The 18,551-nt window shown below is 43.0% G+C and overlaps 1 protein-coding gene across 2 annotated transcripts in view; it reads right to left on the reverse strand.

The window, feature by feature from the left end:
- Nucleotides 1–14,756, reverse strand: part of LOC145393006 (uncharacterized) — a 76,610-nt gene extending 61,854 nt beyond the window's left edge. The window contains exons 1-2 of one of the 2 annotated variants that reach the window (XM_080267323.1): nucleotides 14,627–14,756; nucleotides 4,503–4,960 (exon numbers count right to left, since the gene is read on the reverse strand). In XM_080267323.1, the coding sequence (XP_080123449.1) occupies nucleotides 4,503–4,960; nucleotides 14,627–14,685 (517 nt within the window). In that variant the 5' untranslated portion in view covers nucleotides 14,686–14,756. Of the gene's footprint in view, nucleotides 1–4,397; nucleotides 4,961–14,626 lie in introns of both variants that reach the window. The other variant, XM_080267322.1, reaches the window with a different exon arrangement.
- Between the last annotated feature and the right edge of the window lie 3,795 nt (nucleotides 14,757–18,551).

Raw genomic sequence — 18,551 nt, forward strand, 5'->3', positions numbered from 1 at the left:
GGCTACCACACAACTGGAGACTGCATTTGTGCTGATCCACTTTCTAAGAATACAATGTGCTAACCAACCCTATGGCCTGATCCCAACTTGCCTACTAAAGATCCTCTACAACCCCAAACAGACTAGATATGGTTCTTCAGGACAGCCTACTGCTGTTGTTGAGTAACTGCAGACTGTCTGGCTAAGCAAAGCCATCAACTGCAAGGAAGCAACCACGCCTAAAGGACCATTCCAGGCAGTGACCCAATGTATCCTTGCAGTAAGGTGCGTGAGGTGCAAGGAAGAGTGTGGTGGTTTGGTTCCCAGATGGACATCACACCTGTGTCTCTCTACCCAGTTAACAGAGGCAGCATAGTAGGCTCCACATCATCCCATTACATGATTATATGGTTACCATCCAATGTTATGAATGGTTTTCAGAGCTACAGGAAACCATAAGGCTTGTCACCCAATGTAGAGCCACCTGAAGTAGAAAGAAGGGTAACAAAAAAAGACAGAAAGAATGGGAGAAGTAGTAAAAGTGGAGGGCAGACACGAAAGAAAGACTAGAAGAAGGAAGATATAGGCAGCACTTCATCAAGTGAGTGGATGATGGTCACCACCAACAACCATGACACAGCCTACTGTGTTGTGAATAAGTAGATAAAAGACAGTGACATTAGAAAGTTTTCAATGAATAAAACAGTGGAAAAAAACTGATGTGACACTACTTAACTTGCCTACAGTACTAAAAACCCTCTATGAACCCAATTTGACGAAATAACCTACCAAAGGGCACTCCAGAGATAAAGCAGACACAAGACAGCACCGTTAAAGAGGTTTAAGGGATTAAAACAAAAGTGAGAAAAACTGACCATCAAGGACCCCTCTCCTGAGCACCACCATCCAACTGTCACAGTTTTTCTCTGCAAGAAACATCCTTGGTACTACTTTTTTGGGGGAAGGGGGGCTCTATTATTACCTCCATCAACGACATTGAAGGAGGTTGCATATTTACCTATATCTGTCTGTTTGTTTGTCTGTCCACATGATGTCTCCACAAGTACTCAATGAAATTCAATGAAATTTTGTGGAAGGATGGGCCATGGGCCAAGAAAGAAATTATTAAATTTTTCGAGCGGATCTGGATCCGGAGTATCCTGCACAATACTGTATCTCCAAAAGTTCTCAGGGAATTTCAATGAAATTTTGTGGATGAGTGGGCCATGGGCCAAGAATGAAATAATTAAATTTGCTGGCAGATCTGGATCCAGATCCTATGTTTCCCGCACAATATCTCCAAAAGTTCCCAATGAATTTCAATAAAATTTTGTGGGGGAGTGGGCCAAGGGTCAAGGAACAATTGATTGGATTTTGGGGCGGATCCAGATTCTATGTATTCCACACAATACCTCTGCAGATCCAGATCTGGATACTCTTTAATGGCATTGGCACTGGCGGAGGTATGCACTCTCGGAGTGCTTTCTAGTCTTTTTATTTCTTCTTAGAGGGAAGAACAATTTGCAGGATTCTAGCCTTTGGTTCCTTCTTCCTTGCAATGAGAGAAAGGGAGAGAGAGATTGATTGATCGATTCAGTGTGCATGGAGCCAATGTATCTGGAGGCTCTACTGTGCACATACCGACAATGACATGATCACAATAGCTATGCCTTAGGGATCGCTAATTAAAATTCATCATTTCCTTCATCATTTCACTTTTTATAACCAAACCATACGTGTTCGCTAAGTGTCAACAAGTGGGTTGGCTGAGGGTTAGTGCCCCTCTCCCTAAAACAACTAACTCAAAGTGAAACAGCCACCCCTCACAGGATTATGGCATCTGGCTATAGACAGACAGATAGATGGACAGACCACTTCTTTCATTCTTTTAGATTACCCAATGCTTTCTTTTCACCTCAGTACCACAAATCAGTTTCTCATTTGCTGACTCAAGACACTATCTCCCCCATGCAGAGCCTGTACTGCCTCCCTCCAAGTCCACTTACTCTTAAAACCTGAAATAAGCATTCAAGGCAACCCTGCACTACAAATAATTAAATAAAATAAACAAGCAAAAATTTTACTGGATTCACCAGTTTTCCTTCCACAAAACACATATATAACATCATATCATTAAATTTTCCTAGGTCCTCTTGAGTCCATAAATATCCTACAGTCTATCTGAACATCATTATCATCATCATCATCCTGTGGGGGTACATGCTGCAGGGTGCACACCCTCATGCACCATCTGGCTCTATCCATGGAGATCCCTAGGTGTAACTCTGCAGGTCACAACTCTTCCTTTTTAACTACAGTGCCCTCGCACAGTGAACGTATTCAGAGTAAACAATTCACCTAGTGAATGAGCAGGGGGTAATTACGTCAACAAAACCATAATGAACGAGCTGAACCCCGAGTGAACGAAATCAGGGGAAAGAGTAGGCCATAACTGCCATCGCCCATCTTGAACGATCCCCCCTCCCCTAGTAGACGCTGCACAAAAGGCCAGATCTGAGCAACTTGTTGAGCAGAATCCAATGGGGGACGAAGATGTGCCATGTCGAAGATCAGTAAAATTCTAGTGGCAATGGATGTTCTGAGAGAAGAGGTCAAGACAAATGAAACCAGCTACCTTAGGACACAGGAAGTGCTCAGTGGAACAGAAACCACTTTTCGTTATTACACTGAAAGGCACAATACAAAAGGCAACATAAGAAAAACACTCTTCACACGTTACTACCGAACTCAAGAACAACAGGAGCCAATTGCCTCCACATCATCTATACACATCCTAGTGAGGACAATGATGTAATGTCAATGGTGTCATCTTTGGACTTTGAAGGTTTTATGGGAGAGGTGAATGAGGTAGAGGCACGTGGGGAAGTGGTTCAGTCAAGCGATGAGGGCGGGACTGGTGACAGGAACGAGGGAGTGGAAGGTGATGTGTTGGGGACACCCTAAATATCTCCCTGCCTCGGAACCACTTATATGCAAGCCAATCAGGACTGCCATCTGTTCCGCTTCAGGTAAATAACCATGTGTTTTATATCTTATATATCTGTACTGTATGTGTTTGAAATGTGCCCTTAGTACATCTCTATGGCTCAAAAAATGGACTTTGAGGAAGTGGTGTCACCCATATGCTATTTTTCCCATAAGATACATTGTTCACAGTGAACAAGATTGTCGTCTACCGCCCATAAACTCATTCACTGTGCAAAGGCACCGTATCTCTCAACGAAAACAATCAACTTGCTCCAGCCATGAGTTCCATGGTCTTCCACTAGGTCTCCCCCACCCCAGGTTAATTCTCTGAGATTACCCTGTGTGCATGATCAACCTCAGGAAAATAGGTCATGTGCCCATATGACTGGAGTTGGCACTGGTGTATTATGTGGGCATTAAACCTCAATTCAGTCTCATGAAATAATCTCTTGTTCGGCACCCAGTTCATTCAAACATGCTTTCTCCATTCCCTAACTGCAAATATCTGACTCACACATCCCCTACCACTCTCTTGATCACTCAAAAGACCTGATGCTGTATTAGCTGTACCTTCTTTTTCAATATTCTCCCATATACTTTTCCTACAACATCTAGAGAATTATTCCAAGATAATTTTTACACACATTCACACCATTTTCACTTTTGTACATATAGAGTCATCCCCATTTTCCGTTCCACTGATATAACTCAATTCATGCAAGCTTTCTGGCACACATCAATTTTCTGGAAACTGTTCACTGCACTCTCTCCATTACATTTTACCATTACTGTGAATACCACATTAACACCTACTGCCTTTCCATTTTCTTCAGTTGCTTCACTTTTGTCACATTTAAATTGATCAATAATTATGATAATGATCAAGTGGGTAACAGAACATCTGAAAGAACATACACCAGTGAAATGTGTAATGAAGGATTGCAGTTAAAATCAAGTACAAAAGCTTTCGTGTCGCTCCTCTGACATAATGCAGTAAAGATTAGAATGTGGATGAATAAATATTGTAGAAACTATTGATTCAACAAATGACTATAGGAGTGCTGCCAAGCGTCAAGCAAGTTGAAGCTCTTGAATTATGCAAGTGTTGTACTATAATTCACATAGTATCGTAGTGTGACATACTACCACAATTTATAACAACATTAAAACTAATACAGTATTGCAGAGCTGAATGGTATAATTAACAAAGAAGCAAAACCAAGATGAAAAGGGGGAATACACTTGAAAATCTTCTTTTAATGAAGTAGTACTAGAGCAAATGTGGGTAAGCCCTCTTTAAATGTAAATGCTATGGCAAGATACCAGGTACTGTACTGGCAAAGTATTTTACAGTTCAGTGCTTAATTATGGAAACACGCAGTGACAAGCACAACTCTGTCTCCAACTGCTTGAACGAAGTCACTCCTTACCTTCTTCTTCATCCTCATTTAAGTTATCTTCTTCAGCATCCAAGTGGGTATCCACTTGATCATCATCACCACCATCATCATCTGTCTTCAAAAGCTTTTGCTTACCTTCCTCTTCCTCATCTTCTTCCTCTCCATCACTTTTTGTTTTCTCTTCCCCTCCTCCTTCATCATCTTTCTTCTCATTTTGACTGTTTTTTTCTTTTTTATCTGCAGTTTGCTCTTCATCACTTTTTTCTTCCTTTTTAGGAGGGTCTTCATTTGCCTCCTCCTTATTGTTGGTTTGTTCTTCCTCTTGTTTCTGTTGCTGTTGCTCACCTATTTCCCCATCTTCTCCACCGTCTCCTTCACCGGTGTGACCATTCTTTGCCTCTGCATCCCCATCCACACCTTTTGCAAGGTCCTCTCTGTATTCATCAGTTTCATGGTAGGGAATTTTAACCTCATCAGCACCTTCCTTCTTTGTGATTTTGGTCTGTTCATAGAGGTGGACAAGTCCGCCAGTCACATGAGCAAGCATGTGATGCCTTGGGGGTCTGATGAGAGGCAGATCATCTGTTGACAACCTGGTGGCAATGGAAAGTAGTTTACCATTCACATATGAGTACGTACTTTAAAATACAGCAGAGTATAATAGCATCCATTTGCTTTGACCCTAAAAAAACTGATGCATAGTAACAGACTGAAATGAAGACAGTACTGGTAAAAATAAATAAATACATATGTATATAAAAAAATAAACAAATAAACTTAATGTGAACTCAGATATTACATGCTTGATATGAAGGCCAAAGGGAAGAGAACGTAGAATTATCTGATAATCACAAACAGGCAACAAGAAAAGAAAGAACATGTAAGATTTAAAGTTAAGACACCTGGGTGTAATAGGAAGAAATTTCTTGCACACAAAAAACAGTAGCAGGCAAGCCATTAAATTTAAGAGATACCAATGTAAAATTAAAATAGCTAATCCAAGTACAATATATACTGTACTCCAAGTATAGTACAGCATATGCTTCAAGTCCAGTAAAATTTCATTTGTGAACACCCATTTTGTTTTAATACTTCAAAATATGATTTTCTGATATGCTTTGATGTACAGTGAATGATCCTGATCTTCATTTTCATTGTAAATCATTACTTTCAATTAAAGTAGAAGCCCGTTTTCCCCAACAATCTTAACAGATCAGATAACTGGAGAGGGTTTTGGAAGGAAAATTGTGGAGTTACAACAAAGCAAAGTATCAATCGATTCTGAAATATGAGAATAGCTGAAGTGAAAATCATATCCAAGTCTGGGTAAAACTGGCTTTTAATTTAAAAATTTGGGGGACGTACCAATGTCAGGAAGCCATATACAGTAATCCCTCAATTATCTGGACGCTCCATATCTGGTCATGCTCCACATATGGACGCTAGGCCTTGGCTCTAGTAGGTCCATATCCGGATTTATTTATCCATAACCAGACATAAAAGTTCTGGCAACAGCGGCTGACAGACAATAAAAAAAAAGAAAAAAAAAAGAAAGGCTGCTGGGTGGCTTGCTGGCCTCTCTGTTCACACATGGGTAACAGACCATAACCCACAAGCTGAGCTAAAATGGCTGTCCGGGTTCCTACCGAATAGTGAAAGTCGTCTGGTCGCCAGCATCTCTCATAACATACTGCCAGCAAGCAAGTACATTCAAACCTTGATTTAAGGCACCTCCATTTAACCCATACACCGCGGGCTTGTTTACCAATGACTTGCGTGTGCTGCAGGGTTATTTGGGCTCCGACAGACTCTCAAAAAATATTTGCCAAAAATCAGTTATTAGTCCTAGAATAATAAAATTATATATGCTTATGGCACATACCTTCAGCTTTCTCCTGGAATGATTGTTGAGCCTTCGTCGGTTACCGTAGGACTTGTGGAGACCTCTGAAGTAGGGTAACGAAGTCTCCACTTTACACTTCCCGACAACCCGTAATATGATTACCACAGCCAGATACAAACACTATAAACACTATTCTACAATTTTCAAGTAGTTTGGGATCCATACTCAAAAAAAAAACACTGTGAAAGCAATGGAAACTACGAGTGCGTCTGATCGTCGCACTGGCACTAGTTCGCTTTTGTTACTCTGTCATTTATTATTCATAAAACCCCTCACACTTTATATTTCTATTACTATATAACACTTATATATATCTACAGTCTTTATCCATAAGTTTCCTTCAGTAGTATTAGTTTATTGTCACTGTAGGGATTCAATTTCTTTCAGTAAAATACGTAGCATTCACTTTCTCGTCCTGTATACTGGCAATGAGAGTGAATGTCACTTTCATCTTCACTCTCATAACTCATAGCATTCAGACATGCTAGAGTGAAACTTTCACTTTCATTACTCCTAGGGTATATACTCGTATTCTTATAATACTACTCATTTACATTTCTATTTACGTTCTCTATTTTATTTACGTTATTTACATTTCTATTTTATTTACACTGTGTTGTGCACTGTCACTTGAAATAACTTATAAAACTATTTTCCATTGTTCACGTATATTTACATTCATTACTTTCACTTGCTGTTTACACATTATTTACAATTCCACTTGCACTGTTTTACTCAACAGAAAGATTGTAGTCACTCTTTTATCAATTGTCAGCCCTTTACCTCTTTTCACACGAGGTTTAGTAGGGGGTAAAGGTCACAGAGCCATTTGCATAGGGGTGAAAAAAGGCCTTGAAGTCAGCAAGAAGAAACAGTCCCCTCACTTCGGAAGATGAGAGTAAACTGATAACGGAGGGCTAGCCTGGAGGCCTGTTTAGGGGTTATTCAGAGTTACCAATATTACTTCTTGAAACAGCTAAGTCTAGCACTGATATGATTGGCAGGAAATCTAGACAATACATTATAAATTTGGTAGTTCCAGGTGAATGTAAATATCACTTAGGCTTCTCCCTTTCCTCCTTACATGTATATTTATTACGAAAATAGATTAGAGGCCTACTTAGGAGATATATTTTCAGAGCTGCCAATGTTAAATCTTGAAACAGCTTTGTGTAGCACTGATATGATTGGCAGGAAATCTAGACAATACATTATAAATTAGGTAGTTCCAGGTGAATGTAAATATCACTTAGGCTTCTCCCTTCCCTCCTTACATGTATATTTATTACGAAAATAGATTATACGGCATATTTCAAGGGGAAAAAAACAGCGAAAATTAGCGAACGAGTGCACGTGAGGTGTTGTCAGGTGATAATTAGCCAATTCCAGGTGTATGGCACTCTCACTTACCTTATTTCTTTCTTGTATATATTATTTGGTATAAGAATACGACATAGGGCTTATTTCAATGGAAGAAATCAGTGAAAAATTCCAGGGAAGATTTACTTAGCGTAGCATGGCCTGGCAGGCGAGAGGATAGGGTAATGGAGGGGGGGTAGGGAGGGGAGTCAAGAACGGGGAGAAATGGCTAAATTGTCAACAATGGATGGGAGTACAGATGAGATTAGGAGTGCTGACTAGTGTTGGACATTGGCAGTACTGATAGATGATACAAGCCCCCACTTGGAAGCCCGGGTGAATTCAAAATAACACAGAATCACAAAAGCGACGCCCCGCGGTATGATCCCTTGCTCCCAAGCATCACGAAAGTGACGCCCCGCGGTTAAGGGGTTAAGGGATTTCAGATTTAAGGGACCCCATATTCTACCTGACAAATGGACAGGACCATTCAAAAAGTCCGCTGCTTGAAACATTAATATGTTTCTTTATACAGTAGCTGTAAAATAATATTCATGATCATATAAATCAGTAAGATAAGTGAAACAATCATTGCATTTCATAATACGATTGTCTTTATATGTGGTAAAACAACGGACATTTTCAAGTAGGGGACATTTTCAAGTAAGGGACAAGTTGATTCCCCATTTAGTCCCTTAAAACAAGGTTTGAGTGTAATACCGACTGCAACCCACAAGCTGACTGCAAATGCACGTCTATCTCGCACCAAATGGCCAACGTTGTTCAGCAGCCAGGATCACGGGTAACATACCGTCAGCACGCAAGTAATACCGAACGCAACCCACAAGCTGACTGAAAATGCCCATCAGCCTCCTCAACAAATAGTCAGTTCCATGGCCAGCCTCACTTCTCCCCCCACCCCAATCCCTCCTCCATCTTCATCCATGCTCCCCGCTGCCAGGGCCCAGGTTTATCTCCCTCCTCTCCCTGTTCCTCAGTCCTACCCAACAATCATGCCAAATACCATCCACCAGTGAGTTTTTAAAGTTTTTGGCGATTTATTTGAATACTACTGGTCATATCAAAATTCTGAAAACACCACGAGAAAGTTCATGTAATTCTACATCCAGACATATACTTAGCTCTTGCACGGTGTTGGCAAAATTTTGCTCTAGGATGTTGTGAAGTTATTTGAAGGTATTTTTTACTCTTGAACAGCTTCATTCTCACTGCATTTCTGTACTTTTACTCATCAGTTTTGTGTGTTTTTATTAGCTTATTGTAGGGTATAAACACCAGCAAAGATGAAGGTATACAATTTATACCAATATGACCAATTTCCAGGGGCATATTTGGCTGTGATTTGTGTGTGTGTGTGTGTGTGTGTGTGTGTGTGTGTGTGTGTGTGTGTGTGTGTGTGTGTGTGTGTGTGTGTGTGTGTGTGTTGCGGAAGCAGCCATCACTCAGTGTCTCAAAAACTTAAAAACTGTTTTTGCTACAATCTTCAATGATTTTTTTGTGTGGAAATTTGCAGTTTATGAACTGCTTTCTTAGTGCCTAGCACTACAATGGATATTCCCATATGTGTTCTGATGTCTACATAGCTGAAAGACCGAAGAAGACTGCCACAACTATGAGGGGTATTATACATTATAGGTAGGGTATCCGTGGATTTTTCTGTCTGTGCATTGTTTTCTTAGTGTCTAGCATTACAGTACTCGTCAGAAGTATGAAGCACCCTGCGTCCCTACTACGAAACAAACCTTTCAACATTGGAAGAACATATAAGTAATGCATTTTATTTACCTTTAGTGCTTCGTAGGGTATCCTTTATGCTTCTTCACGGACCTGAGACGTCTTGGAAGTGAAAGGGCGAGGCTCCTGAGGTGCTGGAGGGGTATTTTCTCCCGGGAGTCACGAATTGCAGTTTCCAGCTTAGGCAGAGAGCTCACGTCCTTCCCTTGGAGACTCTTCTTTACGAGGTACCAGAGGTTTTCAATTGGGTTGAGGTCTGGGCTATTTCCGGGCCAGTCTTTCATGAATGAGACCTCGCAGTCATGAAGCCATTTGGTGACCGATTTGGCCTTGTGAGCAGGTGCATCGTCCTGCTGAAACACTTGTGCACCTGTTAGCTTGAAGGACTCTGGTAAATGATCACACAGTAGCTCCAGGTAAACATCCTGATTCACTCTAACGTTCTTTGGAAGCACAACAAGCTTCCCCAAACCTTGCCCCGAAAAACAAGCCCATACCATGAGTGAATCAGGATGTTTAACTGTACTTTCTACATACCGTGGGTCAAGTGGGTCACTACCTTTGCATCGGTACACACGTGCTCCTCTGTTACAGGTTACACTAAACGTTGCCTCATCAGACCACAACACTGACAACCATTGCTCCTCACCCCAGTGGAGATATTTATTAGCAAAGGCAAGCCTACAAAGTCTCTGGTTCTTTGTAAGAAGAGGCTTTTTCACAGGCCTGTGACTTGTGTAACCAAGTTCATGAACCCTACGAGACACAGTTCTCACAGACACCTCACCAAACACTTCCGGGTTGCTTTCCTTTATTTTTCTTGCACTCACACGAGGATTAAACTCCACTGCACTTTTTAAAACATTAACAGACCTTGGGGAAGTTTTCCTAGGCCTACCAGACCACGGCTTCTTTGTGGGAATTTCACCACTGTTTTCCACTCGAAACCGCGCACACCAACGACGCACTGTCGATCGTGCCACACCAACCAATTCACTAATTTCCTTTGTCTGGTGGCCTGCCTCCTTTAGAGCAATGATCTGGGATATGATTTCACTCAATAGTTCTCGGGTAGGTGCCATAACAACTTGGCGAAAGCCAAAACACTGCGGGACACTCGGTAAAAAAAGGCGCAATTTCAGAGGGAGACGCAGCGGAGCTCCTCTCTCTCAGGCAGCCCGTGGGCAACTGAGGCGGGAACCAACCAGCACGTCGGAAGGCCTCAGGCTACCGTGACGTCATGCTCGCGGCGCAAACTTGTGGCTCAATTTTTACCCCCAAAAACGGGTGATTCTTTTTTGGCCATAAGTATTGCGCGCCCGGAGGAAGGCGCTGAGTAATTTTGATGAGTACTGTACATTGCATATTCCCATGTGTGTTTTGATGTCTAAATACAGCTGAAAGACCGGAGAACACTGCCAAAATTAGGATGGGTATTGTACATATAGGATGGGTTTTTGTGGATTTTTTTTTTATCATTGTTTCCTTGGTGTTTAGCATTATTTTGGATATCAGTATGTGTGTGTTTTGATGACTATATACAGTAGCTATGGCAGAAAGACTGGAGAACTTTGCCAAAATTAAGAGGGGTCTATCTATCTATCTATCTATTGCCAGATGCCATTTGAACAAATAGGTATGGTTTTTGTGGATTTTTATTTTAATGTATTGTTTTCTTAGAGTCTGACATTATTTTGGATATTCATATGTGCATTTTGATGTCTAAATATGGGAGAATGACCAGAGAACACAGCCAAAATTAGGAGGGGTACTGTGCATGTAGGTAGTTTTTTTTTGTTTTTGTTTATACAGTATATAGTTTTCATAGTGTCTAGCAATATTTTGGATATTCCTATATGTGTTTGATGTCTAAATATGGCAGAAAGACTGGAGACCACTGTCAAAATTAGGAAGGGTAATGTGCATATAGGTAGGGTTTTGTGTGTGTGCTTTTTTGTAGTTGTTTATACAGTGTTTTCTTAGTGCTTAGGATTATACTGCATATTGCATAGGATTATACTGCATATTCCAATGTGTGTTTTGATGTCAAAAAACAGCTGAAAGACCACAGAACACTGCCCAAATTAGGAGGGGTACTGTGATTTTTTTTTTTTTCATTGTTTTCTTGGCATTTAGGATTATACTGCATATTTCAATGTTTGTTTTGATATCTTAAAAAGGCCAAAAGACCACAGAACACTGCCAAAATTAGGAGGGGTACTGTACACATTAGTAAGGTTGTGAATACTGGTAGTTTTTTTTTTTTTTTTTTTAAATGCTTCATTTTCTTAGTGTTTGGGATTAGACTGTGTATTCCAATGTGTGTAAAAAAAAAAAAAAAAAAAAAGAGAGAGAGAGAGAGAGAGACAGAGAGAGACTGCAAAACACTGCCAAAATTAGGAGGGGTACTGTGCATATTGGTGGTTCTTTTTTTTTTTTGCTTTGTTGTTCGTGCACTGCTTTCTTAGTGTTTAGGATTATAATGCATAAATGCATATTGCAATGTCTGTTGTGATGTCTAAAAATAACCAAAAGACCGTAGAACACTGCCAAAATTAGGAGGGGTACTGTACATACAGGTTGAGTGTAGGTACCGTACGGTATGGGTGCAGTAGAGGATATTGCTCCGTATCCGGACAATGCCTGTATCCAGAGATGCCTTTGGCTCTATTAGGCTACACCAGATAACTGAGGGATTAATATACTTCAGTTTTCAACTTGAATATGCTCTGGAAATTCTTTCGTCCTAGAGTGTTCTGGAGATCATACTTAACTCAGGACATAAAAGCAAGTGAAACTGTATGACAACAATAAACTATTGCAACAGGGTATTCTTTTTACTCTACTTTGGACTAAAATTGCCATCTCTACATCTTGAACGCTGAGTTGTAAAATAACACTGAATATGATGCTAGTCATCAAGAAGTGCTCTGAAAAGGATGCACAGCCACAGCACCGTCTTTATTTGCCACTTCGCATCACAAAATGAGCTGTAAAGGGACAAAATTCTAGGCCAAGCGAATGGAAGTGAAGCTTGGACATTGCTGGAAGGACACAAGGCAAGAATGAGAGCAGTGGAAATGAGTTATTTAAGAAGAGCCTGTGGAGTCACATGGAGAGACAGACTGACAAATGAGGATATAAAGGAGCATTGTGGTGTGGATGTGGATGTGATAGGAAGCGTTAGGAGTAGTACACTGAGGTGGTTTGGCCATGTGGAGAGGATGGAGGGTGAAAGACTGACGAAGAGAGTGTATGTGAGTGAGGTGGAGGGGGGAAGAGGGAGGGGGAGGCCGAGGATGAGATGGAGAGGTATATGAGAGATGGGTGTGTGGGTTGGTAGCGGGGCAGTGAAATGGCAGGGGACAGGGCGACATGGAGGCAATTTGTTTGTGACCACCTCGAACGGGATTGAGGCATCTGGCAATAGATAGATAGATAGTTAAGGTGAAAACAGTATAGTCTCAAAACTTTAAAAATTTAGGCTATGGAGAGAGGTTAAAAACACTGAGATTACTGTACCCAAATCAGCCTACAAGGGAGCATGAAGAGACATGATAGAAATATAAAATCTTGTGCAGAGTTCACGACCAAGAAATGTGCAAGGATGTATTTCAAGTATGAGAGTACCTAACAATGGGACACCACAAGAGGATATTCATAGTAAGGAAAAAGTTAAACAAGAGGGAATATTCTTGTTACAACCTAGCAGTGAATAACTAGTGTGTGTTACCTCACTATTAATACCAGTACCGGTATATCTGAATGAAATCTAGATAGGCTAACACTTTGAAAATTAGTATATGATTACAAACTCTGTTCAGTAATCTCAACTATTACTACCACCATTCAGTACAGTATGCTCAAAGTTCAGAGGTGGATAACCTGTGTTACCAGCCTTTTCCACAATGTCATCTATAAGTGTCCGTAAACAATCTGTTCATTTTTTTTTTATCTTAACTTCAGCATGCTTAATTCCTCACTTATCAAAACTTTAATGTTATTAAGCCTACATTACAATATTTGAATTTTAATAACTACCAATTTATTAAATTTAGCTTGTACTTTCAGATTATTAGGTTCCTTCATGTTAATTATTTCCCTTAAAATGACCTTGCAAAGGAAATGTAACAAAGAGAATTGCACAGATGAATACTTTATGGTCCATTGGAAGCATTACTGGTACTTTATTAACTACCCTTTGATAGTCCAAAAGTAAAATAATACCCAGAGCACTGTGCATTTGTCAGAAGTTTAACAGGCCAATGGCCATGAGATAATACATTTCCATGCACCCCAGACCGGCCTTGAATAATTCTTTTTCAAATTTCTGAAATCGAATTCACGGTTCTTTTTCTTATAGATGTAAAGAGAATCGTCTAGGGCACCTAGGAATGTGCTTTTTAGCTTCCTAAACCCATCCTGCGATTTGTGGAAAATTTAATAAAATTACGAAGCATGAGCCATTAACACGTAAACATATGGGCAATAACATCCAAGATGAACTGACCACCTGGGTGCCTGGGATGGTAGAGTAAGATCATGTAAACATACCAGTGACCTTCGTTCCCTTCCCATAATTGTTTCCAGTTTTTTATAGATCACACTCAAAGCCACCAGCACTAGCGCTGAAGGGCATTGTTTGATGCCGGTGGATACTGTAAAGCCTGCGGGATACATACTATACATACAGCACTTAATATTTCTCCCACATCTCAGCTTCAAGGTTCTCAATCAAACACCATTTAATGTAAAATACTGATTAAAAAAAAAAAAAAAATCCCCATTAATAAGACTGCAATAGGACACTTCATTTTTACCCTACAACATAAATTCATATAACCACCAGTAAATGCACACTTGCAACCGCTTACCAACAATAGTCTCAGTATATCTGGCTGTTCAGGAATCACCTTTAAATGTCATCAACTTAACTACTAAGAACAATCAACAGATCCAAATAAAAACCCTTATTATACAATGACATACTAGGGCTTTCATTAAGCTAAGAGATTCCATGAGCTGTTAATTAGTGTTGAATATGAATGGTGGGGTATCTGAGACTGGAGAAGCAGCCATGTTCACTGACTGGAGGGCTGATAAATTGAATTTTAGGGCTTAACAAAGGCAGTGTGTTTATTGTGTAGAGATGATTATGAGTGTTTGAGGTACGAAAGGCAGCCATGTCCGCTGTTTGGCGGGCAGAGTCTCTTCTATTCTAAACCCAACTCCGATCACTTACTTCACCCATCGCTGAAACCCGCCCCCGCTACCAACTTTTGAAGAATTGGTTGTCGTCATCTTAATCTACTTTAAAGATAAAAATGATACACGGCCTCCCCTGTCGCGGGAAGCTAGCGCTTCTATTGTTTACAAACCGACTGACGGAACAAAATACTACAGCATTGCGCACGCAAGCTGGGATTTCGTTCACAAATGTTTCCATAGTTACTACAGTTATCCTTTTTTATATGCTGACTTATTACGAAATCAGTAGTCGTAAGACTCTCTCTTACCTTTCCTAACATCCCTATTAGATAAGTTAGTCGACATGGTGTTGACTGAAAAGAAATGCATTCATGCACAACTCATGGTATTTTTGTGATACACTCAATATCACTAAAATGCCTAAAAAATGCAGGTGTAAAGTCTGTGTAATCGATCATAGGCCGACTCAACAGATTAATCAGATAAGTCGCCTAGCAAAGGTTTGAGCCACGAATTGATATGTGGTCTGAGTTTATATATATATATATATATATATATATATATATATATATATATATATATTGCGTCGTAGGTGTGTAATGTCCCTCAAACACCGCTTGTGATGTTGGGAAAAATACAAACATAAAAGGGAGGAAAGCATAACGGGGGATAGTTACGAGGGAACACAGAAAGCGCACCGGCAGAATGTTTGCGCTAACTATTCAGTGCCGGGCACCGTAAAAACGGCCTATTTAATAACAAAGGCTTCTTTAAAAGTATTAAAACCTTTAGAAGAATGAGGCATGCTTCCTGGCAGTGAATTACAATATCCTATTGTCACAAACCGAGACTAAGCTTTTTGTCTCCCCCTCCTTCACAAAGGTCCATATACCACAATCCATTTGTGTGTAGTGATCAAAGCCGCTCTGAGGGAAAAGCCGCTCCCGCCTTCGTCAGGAGACGGCCTGTAGCTGCTCTGAAGGTGTCCTTTCCAAGACGGCCGGTAGCCGCTCAACCCTCCTGAAGGAGATGGCCTGTAGCCGCTCAGAGGGAAAACGGGAGACAGCCAGCAGCATGCACTCTCGCCTTCATCAGGAGATGGCCTGTAGCTGCTCTGAAGGTGTCCTTTCCAAGACGGCCTGTAGCTGCTCAACCCTACTGAAGGAGACGGCCTGTAGCCACTCTGAGGGAATACAGGAGGCGGCCAGTAGCTGCTCCCACCTTCGTCAGGAGACGGCCTGTAGCTGCTCTGAAGGTGCCCTTCCCGAGACGGCCTGTAGCCTCTCAACCCTCCTGAAGGAGACGGCCTGTAGCCACTCTGAGGGAATACAGGAGACAGCCTGTAGCTGCTCTGAAGGTGCCCTTCCCGAGACGGCCTGTAGCCTCTCAACCCCCCGGGCCCGGTGGTCCCCCCCCCTGGGTGCGCACCTGACACAGGGACATGACACTCTGGGCCAAGGGGGGGAGAGATTACCACACAGGGGTCTGTAGCACTGGGAATAATCGGGGGGAGTATCCCGCAGTGTAGGTGGGGTCGTCGGTGGGTGCAAGGGGCGTGCCCAAGGCTGCAACACAGGTAGCCACAGGTGGCAGCCTGGTGTGGGAGGAGGGCCGTCGGGGGTGCATTCCCGTCACATCTCATACGGCTTGGTCAGGGGTCTAGGTCGAGCTGAAGGGTGGTGTGATGGGCGGCCCTTTCATGGTGGGGGCTGTGGGAGTGTGGTGGCCCTCTGGGCTGGGGCTGAACAGGGCTAAGAGGCGCACGGCGCGGCGCCTGCCCTTGGCCGAGGTGGGAGTCCTGGGGGCTGGTCTGGGCCTGGGGCCAGCTGCAGGGCGCGCTTTGTCGTCCTGGGGCTGCAGTCTCGCTGGTAGGGGGAGGCCGTCAGGGGTTGACTACGGCCGCTCACCTGGGGGGAGTCCGTCAGCTGCTGGGGGCATTGGGGGCTGGGCTGCAGGGACTGGACGCCTGGCCTCAGGGTGGTTCCATCCCAGGTACTCTCTGATGGGAGCCCTGTTGGGGAGCAGTCTCCGCTCTCCGTGGAGGATGGGAGATGGGAGGGGAGTCTCACTTGGCCACAGGAGGGGTGGGCTAAGCAAGGCACGGCACCCTCGTAGGGAGCCTCCGGGGTCGTGGAGGAAGAACGGCCAGTGGTCTGTCCCTCAGCCTGGCGGGCCTGACGTTCCCTGCCGGAGCTCCACACCGGGGCAGAGGAAGGGGGTCTGGAGGACACTCTGTAATAACTGAAATGAAACTTAACAGATTAATCATTAGTCTAGCCAAAATTCGATCTCGGGCCCCTGAGCATCACACGTGCGAACGTTACCACTGAGCCAAAGAGAGGATCCTCGCTTTGCCTTTAAGCAACGCAGGCTTTTATGCATCCCATTACATCCCTCTTTTCTCCCCTTGGTGATTAATTTGGTGAGTTTCGAACACACAAGGTAGCATAAGCATCGGAGGCCACCATGGGGAGGCTGTGGACTACACCGAAAAAGCCCATCCCCAGGATGTAAGGACAGGGATGCTGTCAGCTAACCATGGACCAACATCAAATTACCAACAAAGCCCCGCCTCTCATCCCACACTGCTGGCAACCAATGTAATAACTGTAATGAAACTTAACAAATTAATCACTCTTCTAGCCGAGATTCAATCTCAGGCCCCCGTACATCATATGCGTGCACATTACCACTGAGCCAAAGAGAAGATCCCCTCTTTGCCTCTAAGCAACACGGGCTTTTATACACCCCATTACATTTCCTTCCTCCTGGCAGGTCCGGGGGACGCTACCCAGGCTCCCTCCTGGAGTAGTGGTCTAGGGAGATCCATAGGACACTCTCTCAGTCAGACAGGTCGGGTGGATGCTACTGGGGGACCACTCGTCCCAGGAACAACAAGAGGAGAAGTCCCAGTGGGTTTTCTGTCTTCTGCCACAGGTCTGGTGGACTCTGCTGCCCTCCTGCTTTTGGGGAAAAGTGCAGCTGGAGGACGACCGGTGGTCTCTTCCCCGATGGATACTACCACGGGGCCCGCTGCCCTTCTGGGGAGCACAGGCGAAGGTCGTTGAGGTGACGGTCCGAGATGCCTGCTCCTGGAGGTGGGTGGCAGAAGGAGGAGATCCGGTGGACTCTCCTCCTATAGTAGATCTGGTGGATACTACTGCGCCACTGTTCCCCTGGGGTATAGTAGGACTGTGAGCGCTGGTGGATGTTCTCCCTCTTATGAAGGCAGGTCTGGTGGACTCTGCATCCGAGAGCCTACTTGGGACTGTCACAGGGCAAGTCCCACCCCGATTCTGGCGAGTGCTCAGTGCTTTCTCCATCAGAGGATAACGCACTCGATCGAAGTACTTCCTGGTGGTTCGGCTGCATGGAAGAGGGGCGTAAGGTCACGGGGGATATGCGCCTCTGTGGCGCGGAACGCCGCGCCGGTGTGTCTCCCTATTGCCTCCTCTTGGGGTGGGGGTCACCTCCCCATGTCCTCCTCCTGGGGTTGTGCTGTCAGGATCGCTCCGCCAGGTGGGTATTTCAGTTTGCATTTTTTAGTATTTCCTCCAGTGTTAACACTCTGGAAGGTTACTTTCAGTGGCCTTATTTCTTTCATATTTCCCTAGCCTTTTGTGTTCCTCTATGTCTTTATCACTGATTTCCTCTGATACTACTTTCAATAAATTCATTATATTTGTTATTATTATGCGGGGTGTTTTTAGTCCAACCTCTCATCCTAAAAACGTCCGCGACTGAGCGGGTTCCCCTTTCCGGACCGGATATAAAGCACCAACAAAGGAACAGGGCATAAAAACTTAGCAGTATTCCTTAACACATCTATTACCTTATTTCAGTACACCTTACAGTACGAAACAAAGAATTACTGGATACAGGATGGACAGGGTGACAGAGTTTGGATTCAGATACAAAGTGCACAAACACAACAGTGATGTTGGGAACAGATTATACTG

The sequence above is a fragment of the Coenobita brevimanus genome, chromosome 23 (assembly GCF_032717465.1).
Source record: "Coenobita brevimanus isolate Jiangsu-jjx chromosome 23, ASM3271746v2, whole genome shotgun sequence".
Classification (NCBI taxonomy): Eukaryota; Metazoa; Arthropoda; class Malacostraca; order Decapoda; family Coenobitidae; genus Coenobita; species Coenobita brevimanus.